Here is an 18,235-nt window from a genome sequence, read left to right as displayed (position 1 = left end):
GTTTGGCTCGTTTAATAATCGAGCCTAAGGTTGGGTTTGAGCTTGGCTTGTTTACTAAACAAGTGAACATAAATGAGCTTTTTTCTTAGGTTGAGCTCGAGTTGTTCATAAACAGATTAATTCATTTATAGCCCTATTTGAATATGAGCAAAAAAATTAGTCCAACATACCTTGCAAATAATTTGTTTGAGACAACTGCTCTACTAGGTTGACAAATATTTTTTGCAACCATCTTCCCCAAATTACTACACCAAATAACGAAGTTCAAGAAGAAAACACACTAATAAAAAGGAAGTCATTTTGTCATTTTTCTATCATCACTATTTTTTTTGTTGCTTTAAAATAATAAATATTATTCTCAAGAGTCTCTTTGTTCAATAGCACTTCATATTCTCTTCATAGAAAAAGCAAATTGCTGATCAATGTTCACTCTTGACTGCTAGCAATAATTGCGTACTTTAAGTCTTTACTCTCTACTATTAAGTTTTAAGTCTAATACTTTAAAAGGTAAAAAATTTCAAAAAGAAACATGTATAACAAAAATTTGAATGTTTTCGTTAAAATTTGATTTGATTTTTTTTTTTTTGAGAATCAAAATTTGAAACTTTTTTTTTTTTAAGGAAAATCAAAACTTGAAACTTGGATGTTATAACTGCACCATAATTAAAGGTGAGAAAATACAATTTGTCTAAAATTAAAATTTGAACATAATAAAAGTAGCATGCGACACGTTTTAAGAATAAAAATTGCGACTTAACAATCAATCAAAACAAAAAAGTAGGTTTTAATAAGTTTAACTTGTAAGGTCTCTTGCCATTGAACAAATGAATATAGGCCTAAATCATGTTTACACTAAAAATCAATTGATATCTATTGTTTAGGTTTAATAACAAAAGACAATTATTATGGAGCGATTCAAATCTTATCATAGCTATTTAAAAAAATCAAAATGAAAAATTTTCTAACTCTATCATAAGCACACCAATTATTATTATTATTATTATTATCTATATATATATATATATAACCGAAACTTTTAAAACTTTCACAATTTTCCACGTCAGCACAATTTAAAAAAAAACATAATATAACTTTTCTATAACCCGATGCTCTCCCTTTCCCTTTCACTTTGCTTTGCCTTCTCTTCCTCCAAAACGCAGATCCACAGCCAAACCCAATATATAGCTTTCTCCTTCCTCCAAAACGCAGATTCACAGCCAAACCCAATATAGCTCTCTGTCGTTCCCCCACTACTCATCTGTCCCGATTGACCTTTCTGCTTCCTTTCATTCCCATCTCCCTTTATACCACAACCCCAATACTAACCAAAACCACCCACATCTTCTTAGAGGGGAAAAAAAAAATCTAAAATTTCGGCATTTTGGTTGAAATACTCTTTCCGGGCCAAAATAAAAAGCTGGCCTTATTTGCTGATTTGCTCGATTCCATGTACTTGATCTCAGTTGATCATGGGGAATGAGTAGGTCTGATTGTTATGAGGTACTTAACACTATTGTAATTTGGTGAGAAGGTTAGAGTTCTGGCTAAAGACTCTAAATTAAAGGAAGGCGAAAAAAGATGAGGAGAGAGTTTGAAAAGGTTCTGTGATAATGAAAAAGTAAAAATAAGAAAGGAAGAAGGGTAGTAGCTGAGGAGATATGGAGCAGTGAGTCACGTGCTTGAGAATGATGAATTTTTGAAAAGTTTCCAGGAAAGTTGCATGGTTTACAAATACATTTTTATGCTTGCTTATTTACAATTATAGCATATTTAATTTTGAACGTTCCTTCATTAGAATTTTATATATAATCATTTTTAAACTTTTTTTTGAAGAAATCAATTTAAAAAATTTAGCTTAATAATAATAAATAATAGTAATTTTATTATTTATATATATACACTACACTATATACTTGGTGGAGTTGTGGTGTGTCTTTGTGTTAGAACTCATTTCCCTCTCCCTTTTGTGTGTGTGTTTGTTTCTAAAATATATATATATATATATATATATATATATACTCGGTGCATAATTCTGAAATGGTGCATCGGCACACACCGATACCAAAATATTTCGTTCCAGTAGCTAATTCAGAATAGCCTCTAAAATGGAATTTTAAACTTTGGTGGAAATAGAATGATTGTACAATATAATCGAAGCCTTTGACTATTTGTTGATTTCTCTAGAATTTTCACCTTAACCCTAAAACCTTCATAGATTGGTGAATTGAAAAAGAATTAAAAAAAAAAAAAATTTTGTGACAACTAAATCATAGTTGTGTGTTTACTGTGGTGTTTAAGGGTGGAAATAGGGTGACTATACAATTAACCAAGTTATGCAAAAATTCAATCCAAAGATTGATGAAAATTTTAAAATTTTAGATAAACACTTGAATTGAAACTCAGTTGAAATAGATCCAATATGTAACAGCCATCAATTGAGGCTACTACACAAGGGTTTTTTTTGTTTTTGTTTTTGCTTTTTTTACTCATAGTAGCTCACAAGTTTGAGTTGTTTTGTTATTGTTTCTATATACTCTCAATATGTGTCATTGAATGGAAATAGCATTGTTATTTGTTCACTTTCTTCTAAGATTGCTTTCATGAATTTAATAGTTTTTCTATTTTCTTAACTTGAATTTAAAAAAAAAAAATTCCTATTTTGTAGAATTTATTTTGAAGTTAGATCAAGATTTCTACATTAAACATATTAAAGTTTAGGTGCGTTATCAATACTATATTAATTTATAATGATATTTTTATGATATATAAGTTTATTTTTAAGGCTCTTTGGCACTGTCAACCATTGTTATGAATACCGTTTCGGCACCCGTTTCGGTTTGTTCATTGGAATGGAATATTTCGGTACCGGTCAATTTCGGGTACCGTTTCGGAAACTGTTTCGGAATTACTGCTAAAATATATATTTATATATTATTATTACTATTATATAAAATAATAAATTTAATATAGTTTTCTATTAAAAGAAGTGGGATTATTATTTTAAAAAAGATTTATTTATGATTTTTTTTTAAATAAAACTCACATTTTGTGTAATTAAATACAGGTGAGCTTCCAAGAAGCTTCCTGTGAACTACTTTTTCAATTTCTCCCATTTCCCAACCCACCCACGTGACTAGTGTTGCTTCTTACTGACTATTTTTTCAGTCTTCCCCATTTCCCAACCCACCCATGTGACTAGTGACAACACTATCAGCTGCTCAAATGCTACATCTTTCATTATTGTTACTTTTCCTTCGCCATTTCACCTTCTGAGCTTATTTTCTCCTCTTCTCATCTTCTTCTTCTCCCTTTTTGTTTCGCGAGTCACACTTTTTTTTGCTTCATCTTGCTCTTCAATTTTCTTTTCAACTTCTCTGTCATGGTTGAGAGGGTCAAATAGTGAGAGATGATAGAGAGACAAGGAGCTACAAGTGTGAAAATGAGATATAGATGAGAGAATGAGAAGGATTTTTGGTGATCAAGCAAAAAAGATGCCGATCAAGTTCAGAAAGGGAAAATAAGAAGACAAAATTCATTCCGGCCGGAAAATGAATTTCGGCCGAAATTGGCCGGAATTGACCGGAACGCCCGGAACGGGCCGAAATGGGACGGAATTTAATCCGAGGTGGAATGGAGGGTATTACCGTTCCGTTTTACACACCGGTACGAGAAATTCCGGCCGTTCCGGCCGGAACGGAACGGAATCCATAACACTGCTGTCAACAACATTGCATAAATGATAATTTAAATTCTTCTTTCATTGTTGGATTTTTTTTCACAGTCAATAGGTTTCCTGTGCATCGCATGAGTCAGCGACTAGTTATTATTATAACCAAGTTCTTGCACTGTGCTTGAAGCCCAGGTAAGTCCATGTTATCTCGAGGAGACTAGTCTGAAAATGGGAGGGAAAGGTGGAGCTCGTTGGTGAGGAGAAACACGTTGAAGCTGAAAAGACTTTTTAAATTGTGAATGAATAATTTCTCAATTAAAGTAATTATTTATTTATTTATTTATTTATTTTTTGAGAAGATCAATTAGACAAGTAGGTGTAAAATATCACAAAGAAATTTGTTTACTCTAAAGAACAGGTGTTACATTCGTTCACTGCCATGTGACTGCAAGTATTCTCAAATTTCAATTCATGTTGCAATAAATTGTTAGGTCTTCTTATATAAATAAATAAATAACCAGTGCTAACTTTTCGCCCCCTGTTTATATTTAAAAATTAAAAAAAAAAAAATTATTATTATTTTTTTATATATGAAATATATGTGCTTTAGCTTTAAAATTTTGAATTTATGACGTTTTTTGGTGTTTTGTTTTTCTTTTTTAATAAGAAATTTATATTTTATGTTTCAAGAAATAAATTTTTTTATATTTTTTAATTATACATTTATTTTTGTGTTGGGTTAAAATGAAATGACCCCTTAGCAAATTAATTAATTACCCAAGTTAATTAATTAATCAAATTACATACAAATGGGGAAAACTATTGAAGCAAAACCCCACTGGGTGAATTTAATGTCACCATTTTGAGTATCTACTATTATCAATCACAAGCGATACAAGTAAAAAGAATCCCAGTACCCAATACCAACTTACAGTTGAACCCTAATACCTAATTGGACTTGTATTGTAGTAGCAATCTCTCCGTTCAATGTACGGATTCTAGTATGTGACTAACATACCAACTTTAGGAAGATTTTCGGCTGCAAAGTTATTTATTTCATCAACAGTGAAGACTGGGAAGCTCATTGGTCACAAAACCCTTGGCTTAAAGATGTAGTAGTTTCTACAAAGAAATAGATGAACTAGAGCAATTTCTGCCTTTGGTTACAATATGCATGGATTATTCTTTTTCAACACATTGCATCACCTTGTGACGACTCTTAAAATAATCCTTATATATGTCTAGGGTTGTAAGAAAAGAAATCTTACACAAATGCTTAAGGATATGCGTGTAATTAGATCTGGAAAACTTGATTTCATAATTCTCGATAGATACAGTTTGTGTCGAGTTTCAGCAGTAATTCTCGATAGAAAGGATTCTGTCGAGACTTTTGTGGAGCTTTAATGAATAACACTTCATTCACTTGTTTCTTGGTTAGATTTGCATGGCTTCAATACTAAACTTGAACACTTGTTTCTGTTTCTTGAAGTACTAAACTTATCCTAGATCTATCAAATTACAAGTAAAGTGCGTTTTGTCAAAAGATTAGCCAATTACATAATTATGTATAATTGTGTCACTAACATTATGCTTGAATTAATTTTGTGTTTTTTAATACTTGAATTGTTGTATTGTTATGCTTTGAAAATGTTTTGTAATATTAGAACTTGTTTTTAGATGTTTTATGAGTTTTAATTTAATGAATGATATAATCAAATTTGAATAATGCATAAACAAAATTGAGTGTGTGGGGGGGGGGGGAGGGTACTTGCGGGTACTCACTAGAACAAGGTAGGGAAGAAACCCCACCCTAAAGCAGAAGTGGGTTGGGGTAGGGAATAGGAAACCTGTTCCATACATGTCTTGGGAAAGAATGCAAAAGAATCCTCCCCCATCCTTTGTTTCCCTCACATCATTATATAGAATGAAATTGATGTTAAACTTATCCTAGATCTATCAAATTACAAGTAAAGTGCGTTTTGTCAAAGGATTAGCCAATTACATAATTATGTATAATTATGTCACTAACATTATGCTTGAATTAATTTTGTGTTTTTTAATACTTGAATTGTTGTATTGTTATGCTTTGAAAATGTTTTGTAATATTAGAACTTGTTTTTAGATGTTTTATGAGTTTTAATTTAATGAATGATATAATCAAATTTGAATAATGCATAAACAAAATTGAGTGTGGAGGGGGGGGGGGGGGGGGGGGGTCCACCATAAAATTAACATCAATTTCATTCTATATAATGATGTGAGGGAAACAAAGGATGGGGGAGGATTCTTTTGCATTCTCTCCCAAGACATGTATGGAACAGGTTTCCTATTCCCTACCCCAACCCACTTCTGCTTTAGGGTGGGTTTCTTCCCTGCCTTGTTCTAGTGAGTACCCGCAAGTACCCTCGGGAAGATAGNGTTGTGAATGTGGTGTGCTAGGAGTGCTAGGATATCAGAAGGGGGGGGGGGGGGGGGTGAGAGATTACCTGGTTCGATGTTTGACCTACTTGTCCAAAACGCAGCTGAGTGGTCCATCTCCTCCTTCAATTATGGAAAGTGCAAAGCTCATTTTTGAATTGGGGTTGTAAAGCATTAAACCTGTATTGGACCTGATGAAGCTCTTGAATTTGATGTCTCTATCTGAATAGCATCAATTCCACATCCTCCATGTTATGGGTACACTGACCTAGTGTATGACCAATGAGTCCACATCTAGTACATAGTTTATATAACCTCTCATATTGACATTGAATCCAAATCCTAGAACCATCATCAAGCCGGAGCATAAACCCAGTGATCACTAGGAGCCAAGGATCAACTCACACCTTTACTCGCATAAATCGGATATTTCTTGGGATTTTATCTTCTCAGTCCACTCTTTCCATTAAGCCCATCAATCGACACATTCTCTCAGTAAGCTTTGGGTATTGATACTCCAAAGGCAAACCATGGAGTTGGACCCATATCGAAATGAAATTGAGTTGTAAGTTACCAATCACTAAGTTTAGTCTCTAAAGTTCTAGAACCTGAAGTGCTCCATCAATCGCCCATGGTTCCTCTATGCAGATATGCATTAGATCTTCTAGGAACTTGAAATGGAAGATGTAAAAGTAAGATTCTCTTCTTACAATGGATACTAATCCCTTGATTCTCCATGCAAATTGGACAAGGTGTTGTAGACGTGGCACAAAGAACTTCCTATAGTCTAGCAAAAATCCAATTGCATAGAAACTCCAAAAGTCTCTTGGGGCTGCTAAAACCTCAGGACCGGGTTCCACAATAGGCCCATGTCTCATAAACAGAATTTCATCTTCATCACTAGGCATAAGATCTTAATCAAGTTCTTCAGAAAACAAATTACAACTGATATCAAAATCACTACTATCAATCCACCCATATTCTCTAGTAGCTATATTAGTGTCCATTGGGGTAAAAGGAAGAAGAGGAAATCGTTGCATGCACAGTGGAAACAGTGTAGTGTAACACTCACTGAATATAGGTAGGAACTCTGGAAGAAATAGAAAGCTAAGAAAAAATGTGTTCTTGAAAAAGACAAGGAAGATATGAGAAAGAAGACAGAAAAGGAGAAAACGGGAAGGCATATGGAAGAAGAGAATATTTGTGTAGATATGGTTGAACCGTGGTGAATAATTGGGAACAAAGTTTGACTCAGTGCAAGCAAGGACAAGCCTTAAGCATGCAAAGGAGTACAGTGATACGGGTTGTGATAATACCTTAATTTTGCATATTTATATTATTATTAGAAATCATTATCATACTTATTTTGAGTTAATTCATGCATTTTATAGTTGGTTTTGGAATAATGCTAAATAATCAATTTTGTGCTTAATTGAATTTTAATGCATGAATTTGTTTATTGTAGGATAATGAAATCAAATAAGTAGAGTTGTGCAAAGAAGAAAGCTAATAGACTTTATTTTTACAAGGGCCATGATGAAGTCAAAGAAGGCCAACTCAATTAAATTCAAGTCCATTGGAGCAAGAAATCAAAAGAAATTTGCACAAAATCCAAGTTCAATTTGGATAAGGATTCCAGCCTGCATGCCAGTTAGTATTTGGAGCATAATTGTCAGCTCAGATGTCCAATCAAGATGACTCAAGTTGGGAACGAAAGTTAACTTAAAGGGATACAACTTGTAGTTTACCAAAAGTCCTAATTCTGAAGTTAAATGGGCCAATAATGTCGGTTAAGTGAAGCCTAAAAACTTGGGATTTTCTCCAAATGAGAATTTAACTTGTAATAGGATTTCTTGACCTATTTAAAGGCTCCTTAGGGAAAATTTAGAGGAGAGCTGCCGTAGAACATAATTTAGGTTTTCTTAAAGTTTCTTTACAATTTTTACAGTTTTATTTGTATTATGGCTTGCTAGAAGCCTTGCTAAGGCAAGAGATGAAACTCAACCGTTTATTGGTATGTTCTTAACAGTTATTTATGGTTTTAATGCTTATGTTTTTATGTTTTTGATTGTTTTACTCATCTAGAAAAGTGTTTAATTCTGTATAAGTCTTTGATTTATCGTAGACTCCGGGCACGTTAAATGCTTAATATTTCCTGCGAACTAATTCACTAGTTTTGTTTTGCCTAAAATCAATCAATTTCATGAAACTACCTTAAACAGTTAATTCTTAAGTTTTTATTGTTAAATCATCCGACTAAGATCATCGTTTGTAAAAATTTTAGTTGAGTCATTAAATAAATATTGTTAAGACTACCTATAGATTTGTTATGTATGGATCCCTAAACTTTAGCACCTTAATATATTATTATTTTCTCTTGTGGTTTGCTAATCAATTCCCTTTTTCTTGTGGATTCGACTGCAGACTTACTAAGTTATTACTCCGTGAAAATCCTGCAATTGGGAGTTAGGTCACTTTAAGTCACAGCAGGTTGAGATGATGGTAAACGTGCAGGAAATTAAAAGTTATTAAATAGAAAAGATGGCTTTACCTACAAGGATAGACAACCAAGAAAAAGAGAGTTGAAAAGGGTTTGAAAAGAAAGAAAAGGAAGAGGAGAAGTCAATGATAGCCTATTTGAGAAAGGAAAACGACAGCGAAGAAAAGCTTTGATTAATCATTTAGACACTAAAAGATTAATGTGTACGAAAACGAAAATCTTTGACCAAATATTCATTTTTTTTTCCTTGAGAAAAGAAGTAATCCAAATGCTTCGCAAATGTTGCAAGACAACTATATCAAAAACTTATTACTTATAATTATATATATGCTGGTATTTTATAAATGTTGGAAGTAATACCTATAATTGTAATAGTAGACAACAAACATATAACTTACAGATTTTACATATTTGAACTTGAATATCCCATCAAAATGAAGCCGCACATTGTGCAGATTAATGACTAGTTTGTGTTAATAATTAACGTATACAACCTTCTTTCCTCAAAGCTACTAAAAGCCGGTTTGCCTAAAGACTGCAACAATATTAGAATTGAAAATACAATTCAACGTATATATTGGGAAATATCAGCTAATTCTAGACACTTTATTTTGTAACCATAATATAACCAAAAATTAAAGATATAAAGATAATTTTACATCGTAAATATAATGGAGGAGGTCAGCCCTATTATTCTTTTCTTATAGATAAATAGTGGCTCAACTAAACTAGAGAGACCTATTAAACCCGACATTTTCGAGGAATTGCACTTAAACTCACCACCCCTATAAATACCCCCCACAGATATACAGTAATAAGGCACCCACATGTTTAGAATACCTTGGAGAGCCAGCACATCGAGAAGTCGCCCCACCCACACCCCCCCCCCCCCCTCTTCTTTGAAACCTTTTATTGCTTATATAACTAATGGCTTGTTTGGAAGTTTAGAGAGGGAGGAGAGTAGAGGGAAGGGGAGTAGTGGGGAGGAGAGTAGAGGAGAATGATTTACCTCTATCTTATTTGGATGTTTTTAAAATTAGTAAGGGGGAAGAGAGTAATTAGCCCTTTCCCTTGTGTAATTTTGTTAATATAATAAGGGTAAATTAGGTAATTTACTTGGTCAATAGTTTATGTACTCTACTCCCCCTCCAAATCTCTTCAATTTGGGGGAATTAAAATTGGGGGGCTAGAAGGAGTCCAAACCCCTCCAAACTCCTCCAAACCCCTCCCCCTCATTCTTTAAAAAACTTCCAAACAAGATAATTGCATTACTCTCCCTCCCTCTACTCTACTCCCCCTCCTTTTTTAAACATCCAAACGTGCCATAAAGAGAAAAGTATATATTGTATTTTGGTAAATCACTAGTTAGTTTGATCTCTCTCTTTTGAGATTCACTGGACTTAATCTAGAGTCACGCTAGTGGTCCTATTATGTAGATAAATTGTATTTCTACACAGTTCAAGTGAAAACACTATTTGACAGTTGGATGAATGAAAGTATAATTCTAAACAAAATTGAAACTTTTGACGATATCAAAATAATACCTTAAGTATTTAAAATGAATTACGACATCAAGATTCAAGGCATAAAATGCATTCTTAAAATTTAGACTTATATACCTCTGAATTTGAGTGATTAATCAAGATTGGTTCTTAAAATTATTTAATTAAAGTTTCATGACAATAATGCACATTGTGCAAGATAATTCTATTGGATAATTATTTTATAGATAATTAGTTAATTATTTCCGAAAGATAGACGATTAATTAAAATTTAAAAATCCTTATAATTTCTCGGCATAATTTGTTCATTTATGGCCTGTTTGGATTGAGGTGGAGGGAGGGGGTGTAGAGTAAATAGAGTAGAATCGGCCTAAAATTAGTTTGTTTTCAATCAACTCTACTATACTCCTTTGTACTCTCCCTTCCTTCCCCCTCAATCCAAACGGGCCCTTAATTGCTAAAAATTAGGCTAAAACTCATATTTATTTGAAAAACTTATTGAAGAAGGGATCAAAATCAGAAAAAATATTAATAATAATAAGAAGGGGGGGAGGGGGGAGGCAATTAAGTGCGGATTGGCACACAATTTTGTCTTAGGAAAAAATTTAGCTACAACCTTACTCAGTATTATTTTATTGGTGGTGAATTTCGACAAATCTACCATTAGATTATATATTCTTCATAGGTACTCCATACTTGCAAAATTTCAAGAAAATTAAAGATCAGTAGTTATGTTATCAATAAATAGTTTAAATTGCATGTTTTTGTAGTTTAAAATTATGCATAAACTATAAGCCTATAGATCATATTATAAATAATATCCGATTGACATAAAATTTGATATATGTATTAGGAGCATAAAGAATATGCAATTCAGTAGTTATATTTTTAAAATATGTAGTAAATTTGAGTTAAAATAGCCTTGAAATTCATACCCTCTAGCATGAATTCTCAACTTCTATTGCATGTTTGACTGTATCATATCATTATAATAAGATTGTATGTTTCAAAGTGGTTGTTTTGTGATATCTAACTAAGCTGCACTATTTTCCCAAAAATAAAAAATAGTGGCCTTAATTTATACTCTTCCCTCTCATATTGTTAGGCATGTTTAAAAAAATCCAACTTTTAAGTGAATATTGAATGTATTGTCTTTTACATCAAAAGATACAAATTTCCAAAATAACTCTTCTCAATTTAAACTTTAGTGAAATAGGGATATTGGTTTTTTAATTAAAGTAAATAACAAAAAATCCATTGGTTAAGAAAAACCCCCCAAAAATAAAATTTTGATACAAAATACAAAAAAAGGGAAATAGCATTTGCATCTAGCCCATTCCTGGGCCAATATTTCCTCCAAATGGAAACAAGAAAAAATTATTCTAACAAATTCCCAAAATCACAAAAATAAAAAATAATAAAAAGAAAAATGAATTAATTCAAAATCATGACTCCCCAATAAAACCCAGCATCTTTGAAATATTTTAAAAAACTGCCCTCATGCTGCTAGCTTCAATTGTACAACTGTGAATTTCACTCCAGTGAACAAGAGAAACCTGCTTTCAATACATAGGAAACCATGTATTGAGTGAGTGGTTTTCAACACTTACAATTTTATTATTTTATTAAATTAGATAAATAGGGGTTTGAGAAATTGAATTAAATTATTGTTATGTGAGTATATATATATATATATATGTGGGGCCAGAAAATCAGGCAGCCTCGGCCCACATCAAACCAGGCCCAGAGGCCCATGCCGAGGATGCATGTGGGGTCCGAGGATAAAAGTACGACGTCCAGCCCCCAAGGAACAGATTTGAGGACGACCCCGTCCTCGGACATCCGAGACCTTAGAAGTACACGAGCACCACACCACCAAAAAGGGGTCTTCTTGAATATCCGAGGAGGAAAGGGCAAGTGCCACACGTCGACAACGGGAGCACGGTGGAGGAGCAAGTCCAAGGCGAGCTGTCACCTCCACATTAAATGCCCACAACTAACATCCTGGCCGTATTAATGAGGAGGGGATTACAGAATAGTGTTGCCTTGGTTGCTGCAACCCACAGGAAGAATGGGAAGGTGGCTGATGGGACGGGTACTCAAGCGGTAGCCTGGTTACTCAACAAATGTAGGGCTGTGATCAATGGGGAAAGGGATATATAATGTAAGGGACCCCTCTTAAGGGGCGGAGGTGAGAAGAACAGCAAGCTCGCCGGAGAAAGGTCGAGGAGCATCATTGTTCACATCCATCTGAGAACTACCACGCATGGTTATTACACCCCTTACTAGGGCCTACTTCTTGACCCCGCTCTCTACAAATTAATTGCAGAGCTAGCTGGGCTTGGGTTCACTCTCGTAACACACTGGAGGGCCTGAACTTGGTTCCTACAATTGGCGCCTTCTGTGGGAAGAACTCGTGCATCAGTAAGGACAACAGCCAGGCATGGTAGGGTCAGACCCTCATCAAGGGAGTTCCCATCGGCACGAACCGGCCAGATCCCAACGTCCGAATAACTATGGTGACACTGGGCATGGCCAGAATGAGGAGAACGGACGATTCCGAGAAGGAAGCGTGCATACCTCACAAACTAGCGAAAGCCACACGCATAGAAGCGGTCGCGTGCCCTAGAGGCGCGATAATGGCCCATCCACGCGGCCGCAAGAGGATAAGAGTCACACTTCCCAGAGACAGGACGGTAAGGTGGCCATACAGCGAGAGATAGATGATTTGAAGAGAAAGCTGCGCCATGCACGGCGAAGGTAATTCGAGCCCAGCACTGACTTACCCTTTGACGACAAAAATGATGACGACTACAGGCAAAGGTCGAGAACACCCCCGAGCGAAACTTTCTCCCACAAGGATGAGCACTACCAGAGACGTAAGCATGGCAGCCCAGCCCCTAGGGACTTAGGAAGTGACGCCATGAGCAAGGCGTTGGACCGACTCTCAAGATCGCCCTTTACGCGTCGCATAGAGGAGGCGGTGCTCCCTCGACGATTCCAGCAGCCAACCTTCACCATTTACAATGGCAAAACAGACCCCGTGGAGCACGTGAGCCAGTTCAACCAGAGGATGGCCGTCCACTCTAAGAACAAGGTGCTGATGTGCAAAGTCTTCCCATCCAGCTTAGGACCTGTAGAGATGCGGTGGTTCAATGGCTTGAGGACGAATTCCGTAGACTCATACAGGCAGCTGACCCAGGCCTTTGGTTCTCGTTTTGTTACAAACAGTAGACCTTCTCGGCCCATGAGCGCTTTGCTGTCCCTGACCGACGACGAGAACCTCAAGGCTTACTCGAACAAGTATTGGGAGATTTACAACAAGCTGGACGGCAAGTACGACGATGTCGCCATCAATACATTCAAAAAGGGGCTCCCAATGGGGCACGACCTAAGGAAGTCCTTAACTGGTAAACCCGCCACTAGCGTGCAGCAGTTAATGGATCGGATTGACAAATGCAAACTGGTAGAGGAAGATTTGCTACAGGGCTAGGGGAAGGAGAAGGCTATCCCTTAAGAGAGGAGGGATTCCAGACCAGACCGGTATAACAACGCCGTCCGAGGAGAGATTTCATGGGACAATCTGGGGCGATAAACACCCAGGTTGTCAGCGCAGTGTTCCGAGAACCGGTACATAAGGTGTTGGAAAAGATCAAGAACGAACTGTACTTCAAGTGGTCGAATAAGATGTCGGGGGATCCTGAGAAGCGTAATCGGGACCGTTACTGTCAATATCACCAGCACCACGGGCACACCATGGAGGACTGCAGGAATCTTTGGAACTATCTGGATCATCTAGTCTGAGAGGGGAAGCTAAAGCACCTCCTGCACCATTCCAGCGGCCATCAGGGCCAGACCTACCAGGAGCCATGGAGGGACACTGCCATGAGGCAGTCCACTGGAACGATTGATGTGATCTTGGCTGCGCCAGGAAGAACAGGCACGCGCCCCTTGCGAGTGATGTTTGTGACCTCGATGCCCGCCGGGGAGTCCCAGTCCCAGCAGAAGAGGGCCAAAAGAAGCTTTTGCCCGATCCTAACTTTTTTCGAGAAGGACAAGGAAGGGACCACCCAACCCCACGACGATGCTTTGGTGATCACCCTCAGGATTGGGGACTACGACGTCAAAAGGGTGATGGTGGATGGTGGCAGCACAGCGGAGGTCATGTACCTCGACCTCTATAAGGGGCTAGAGCTAAAGCCTGAGGACCTGTCGCCCTATAGCTCCCCCTTGATGAGTTTCGATAGGAAGCTAGTCATCCCGGAGGGAATGATCAGGCTGCCCATTCAGACCGGCCCGGAAGTAGTGGAGGTGGACTTTATAGTGGTGAACACGTACTCCCCCTACACTGCCATTGTGGGAAGGCCTTGGCTCCACACCTTGGGAGGCGTCGCCTCTTCTTTGGACCAAAAGGTGAAATTTCCGTCTGGAGGCCGAATCCTTGAGATTCGAGGATGCCAGTCAATGGCAAGGCGGTGTATGGTAGCAGCCACCTCACGACCGCAAGATACAGAATCCTCGGCTTTCGTGGTCGAAAACTTATAGTAGTTAACCACCTTGGAGGCACCAGCTGACACGGCCGCCGAGGAAGCAAAGCTTGAAGGCCTAGAAAAAGTGGTCATCGACGACGACCTGGAGAGGTTCTTTCAGGTCGGAACCCAACTGCCTCCCCGGGAGAAGGAGCAGTTGCTTGAGTTCCTTAGGAGGAACCTTGATGTGTTCGCATGGGATCCCTACGATACCCTAGGAATTGACCCATCCTTCACCTGTCACCACCTTAACGTCAACCCTTCTGTGACCCCCAAGAAGCAGCCACCTCAATGCCCGTCAAAAGAGCACGCCGAAGCAATTAAGGACGAGGTCAATAAGCTTAAGCGCGCGGGGGCTATTAAAGAAGTATTCCACCCCGAGTGGTTGGCCAACACTGTGGTGGTCAAGAAGAAAAGCGGGAAATTGAGGGTTTGCATAGACTTCACAGACCTGAATAAAGCATGCCCAAAGGACCCCTTCCTGATGCCATGAATAGACCAGTTGGCGGATGCGACCGCAGGCCATCCTCAGATGAGCTTCTTAGATGCCTTTCAGGGCTACCATTAGATCCCATTAGCCATGGAGGATTAGGAGAAGACGCCCTTCGTGACACCCATCGGGAACTACCACTACAAGGTGATGCCATTCAGCCTGAAAAATGTTGGATCTACTTATCAAAGGGTGATGACGAGAATGTTTGAGCCGTTGTTGGGCAAAAACATCGAGATCTATGTTGACAATATGGTGGTGAAGAGTAAACTGGTGTCCGAGCATCTGGGGGACCTCGGCTATATATTCGACGTTCTCAGAAAGCACAGGCTGCGACTGAATGCTTCCAAGTGCTCGTTTGGTGTGGGATCTGGCAAGTCCTTAGGCTACATCATTACCCACCGGGGGATCGAGGTTGACCCCGACCAAATCAGGGCTATCCAAAACTTAAGGCCTCCGCAAAACCCCAAAGAGATCCAGAAGCTCGCTGGAATGATCACGGCTCTGAATCGATTCATTTCCAGGTCGGCTGACAGGTGCAGACCCTTCTATCTCCTAATCAATAAGTGGAAAGGATTCGAGTGGTTCAAAGAATGTGCCATGGCCTTCCAGCAACTCAAAGAGTACCTAGCCCGGCCACCCATCATGTCTAATCCGGAGGCCGATGAGGTCCTATACGCATACATCATCGTGGTGCACCACGCTGTGAGCCTGGTGCTAATACGAGATGACAGTGGTGTTCAAAAACCAGCCTACTACGTTAGCAAGTCATTGCACGAAGCCGAGGTCAAGTACTTGCCCTTGGAGAAAGCCATACTTGTTGTGGTCCACTCTACGCGAAAGCGGCCCCATTATTTCCAAGCTCACACAGTGGTCGTTTTAACCCAATTACCCTTAAAGTCCGTACTTCAGGCCGCCGATTATATAGGAAGAATTGCGAAGTGGAATACTGCCATAAAAGGCCAGGTTCTGGTGGACTTGATGGCAGAGTTCGCTGAACCTACTATAAAAGTGGGGGCCGAGGGGAGGATATTTGATGAGAAACCAGTCAGGGAAATCTCTGTCCCGAGGTCACCATGTTGGAAGGTATATGTTGACGGAGCGGCCAACCAAAGAGGGTCAGGAGTAGGACTAGTTTTAGTATCCCCTGAAGATCATGTCATAGAGAAGTCCCTGAGGCTCGGATTCACGGCCACAAACAACGAGGCCGAGTGTGAGGCATTCTTGCAAGGGATGGTCATGGTACAGAAGATGGGAGGAAAGTCAGTTGAGATATTCTCGAACTCAAAATTGGTGGTAGGGCAGGTAAAAGGAGAGATGGAGGCCAAAGACTCGAGAATGCAGGAATACCTAAGCCAGGTCAAGCGCTTGCAGTCGGAGTTCAGCCCCTTCAACTTGTCTCACATTCCCAAGAGTGGGAACAGCCATGCTGACTCGTTAGCCACCCTCGCGACTTCCTCGACCGGGAGCCTACCTCGGATCATACTTGTGGAGCATCTGAAGAGAGCAGGTGAGGTAGTAAGAGAAGCAGTCCCCATCCATCAGGTTGGGGTGGGCCCCAGTTGGATGGACCCCATAACGAGATTCCTCAAAAATGATGTTCTGCCCGAGGAGAAGTTAAAGGCAGAGAAAATACGAAGGAGTGCTTCTCGGTTCTAGTTGCCCGAGGACCACAAGTTGCATAGGCGCTCCTACTCTGGACCGTACCTACTGTGCGTCCACCCCGAGGCAACAGAATTATTACACGAAGAGCTGCACGAGGGAATCTGTGGGAGCCATACGGGAGGAAGATCCCTGTCCCACCAAGCCGTCACGCAAGGATACTGGTGGCTAGGAATGCAGAAGGAAGCCTTGGACTATGTCAAAAAGTGTGACCAATGCCAAAGGTTCGCCCCGAATATTCATCAACCCGGAGGGGCCCTCAATCCTTTGTCCAGTCCATGGCTGTTTGCCCAGTAGGGCTTGGACATCATAGGACCTTTCCCCAAGGCGTCAGGGAATAAGAGATAACTCTTGGTGGCCACGGACTACTTCACCAAGTGGGTGGAGGCGGAGCCCCTGGCCAACATCAGGGACGTGGACGCAAAGAAATTCCTTTGGAGGAACATTGTCACGTAATTCGGTGTCTCGCATACCCTCATCTCGGATAATGGGCTCCAATTCGATAGCAAGGCCTTCAAAAGGTACTGTTGTGAACTGGGGATCACAAATAGATACTCAACGCCCGCCTACCCGCAGGGAAACGGACAGGCCGAGGCTGTTAACAAGGTTATCGTCAATGGGCTCAAGAAGAGACTGGATGATGCTAAGGGAAGATGGGTAGAGGAGCGGCCCCACGTTCTCTGGACGTACCGGACTACACCCAGGCGGTCAACAGGGAAAACCCCTTTTGCCATGACTTATGGTGCCGAGGCAGTGATCCCCCTGGAAACAAACTTCCCAACGCAAAGGACGAGTTCTTTCACTCCAGACAGCAACGACGAATTGTTGGGGAGGAGCCTGGACCTGGTTGATGAACGAAGAGAACGAGAAATGGTCCAGCTGGCCTACTACCAGCAAAAACTCAAGCAAAGATATGACGCCAATGTGAAGCTTAGACCGCTAGCATCGGGGGACTTGGTGCTGAGGAAAGTCATAGGGGCTACCAAGAACCCTTCCTGGGGAAGCTGGGTCCAAACTGGGAGGGGCCCTACCGAATTACCTTAATAGCGGGGATCAGCGCATACTATTTAGAAGATTTGGATGAAAAACCTGTACATCACCCATGGAATGTAAATAATTTGAAAAGATATTATTATTAATGAAAAGCTTCTTTTGATCCAAATTTTAAGCCTCTCCCGATTATGTAGCTCCCATTTCGATGGCCATTCTAAGTGAAACTAACTACTTCAAAAATATTCTAAGTATTAGACAGAACCAAGGTCTTGCATGGTCCTCGGACTCAAGCCTATGGGGAAACTAACTACTTCAAAAATATCATAAGTGTTAGATAGAATCAAGGCCTTGTATGGTCCTCGGACTCAAGCCTATGAGGAAACTAACTACTTCAAAAATATCCTAAGTGTTAGACAGAACCAAGGCCTTGCATGGTCCTCGGACTCAAGCCTATGGGGAAACTAACTACTC

The 18,235-nt window shown here is 39.2% G+C and overlaps 3 protein-coding genes across 3 annotated transcripts; all 3 read left to right on the top strand.

The window, feature by feature from the left end:
* The first annotated feature begins 13,013 nt into the window (after positions 1-13,013).
* On the top strand, positions 13,014-13,583 carry LOC136065638 (uncharacterized). The gene has a single exon (XM_065769129.1). The coding sequence runs from the start codon at positions 13,014-13,016 to the stop codon at positions 13,581-13,583; it is 570 nt and encodes a 189-aa protein (XP_065625201.1).
* A 392-nt stretch (positions 13,584-13,975) lies between these two features.
* LOC136065637 (uncharacterized) lies at positions 13,976-15,112 on the top strand. The gene is made up of 2 exons (XM_065769128.1): positions 13,976-14,503; positions 14,639-15,112. The coding sequence occupies exons 1-2, from the start codon at positions 13,976-13,978 to the stop codon at positions 15,110-15,112; spliced, it is 1,002 nt and encodes a 333-aa protein (XP_065625200.1).
* A 192-nt stretch (positions 15,113-15,304) lies between these two features.
* LOC112017322 (uncharacterized) lies at positions 15,305-17,815 on the top strand. The gene is made up of 2 exons (XM_065769127.1): positions 15,305-16,761; positions 17,323-17,815. The coding sequence occupies exons 1-2, from the start codon at positions 15,305-15,307 to the stop codon at positions 17,813-17,815; spliced, it is 1,950 nt and encodes a 649-aa protein (XP_065625199.1).
* Positions 17,816-18,235: the final 420 nt, after the last annotated feature.

The sequence above is a fragment of the Quercus suber genome, unplaced genomic scaffold (assembly GCF_002906115.3).
Source record: "Quercus suber isolate HL8 unplaced genomic scaffold, Cork oak 2.0 scaffold_1060, whole genome shotgun sequence".
Taxonomy (NCBI): Eukaryota; Viridiplantae; Streptophyta; class Magnoliopsida; order Fagales; family Fagaceae; genus Quercus; species Quercus suber.
This window is presented reverse-complemented; position numbering and strand designations above follow the sequence as displayed.

What these genes read in the sequence shown, in the direction of transcription:
- LOC136065638 (XM_065769129.1), top strand. Translation starts at nt 13,014, where the DNA reads ATGAGCAAGGCGTTGGACCGACTCTCAAGATCGCCCTTTACGCGTCGC.
- LOC136065637 (XM_065769128.1), top strand. Translation starts at nt 13,976, where the DNA reads ATGAGGCAGTCCACTGGAACGATTGATGTGATCTTGGCTGCGCCAGGA. An exon ending in CCTCTTCTTTGGACCAAAAG is followed by an intron (nt 14,504 to 14,638) that starts GTGAAATTTCCG and finishes AACTTATAGTAG; the next exon opens with TTAACCACCTTGGAGGCACC.
- LOC112017322 (XM_065769127.1), top strand. Translation starts at nt 15,305, where the DNA reads ATGACGAGAATGTTTGAGCCGTTGTTGGGCAAAAACATCGAGATCTAT. An exon ending in ATACGAAGGAGTGCTTCTCG is followed by an intron (nt 16,762 to 17,322) that starts GTTCTAGTTGCC and finishes GATCACAAATAG; the next exon opens with ATACTCAACGCCCGCCTACC.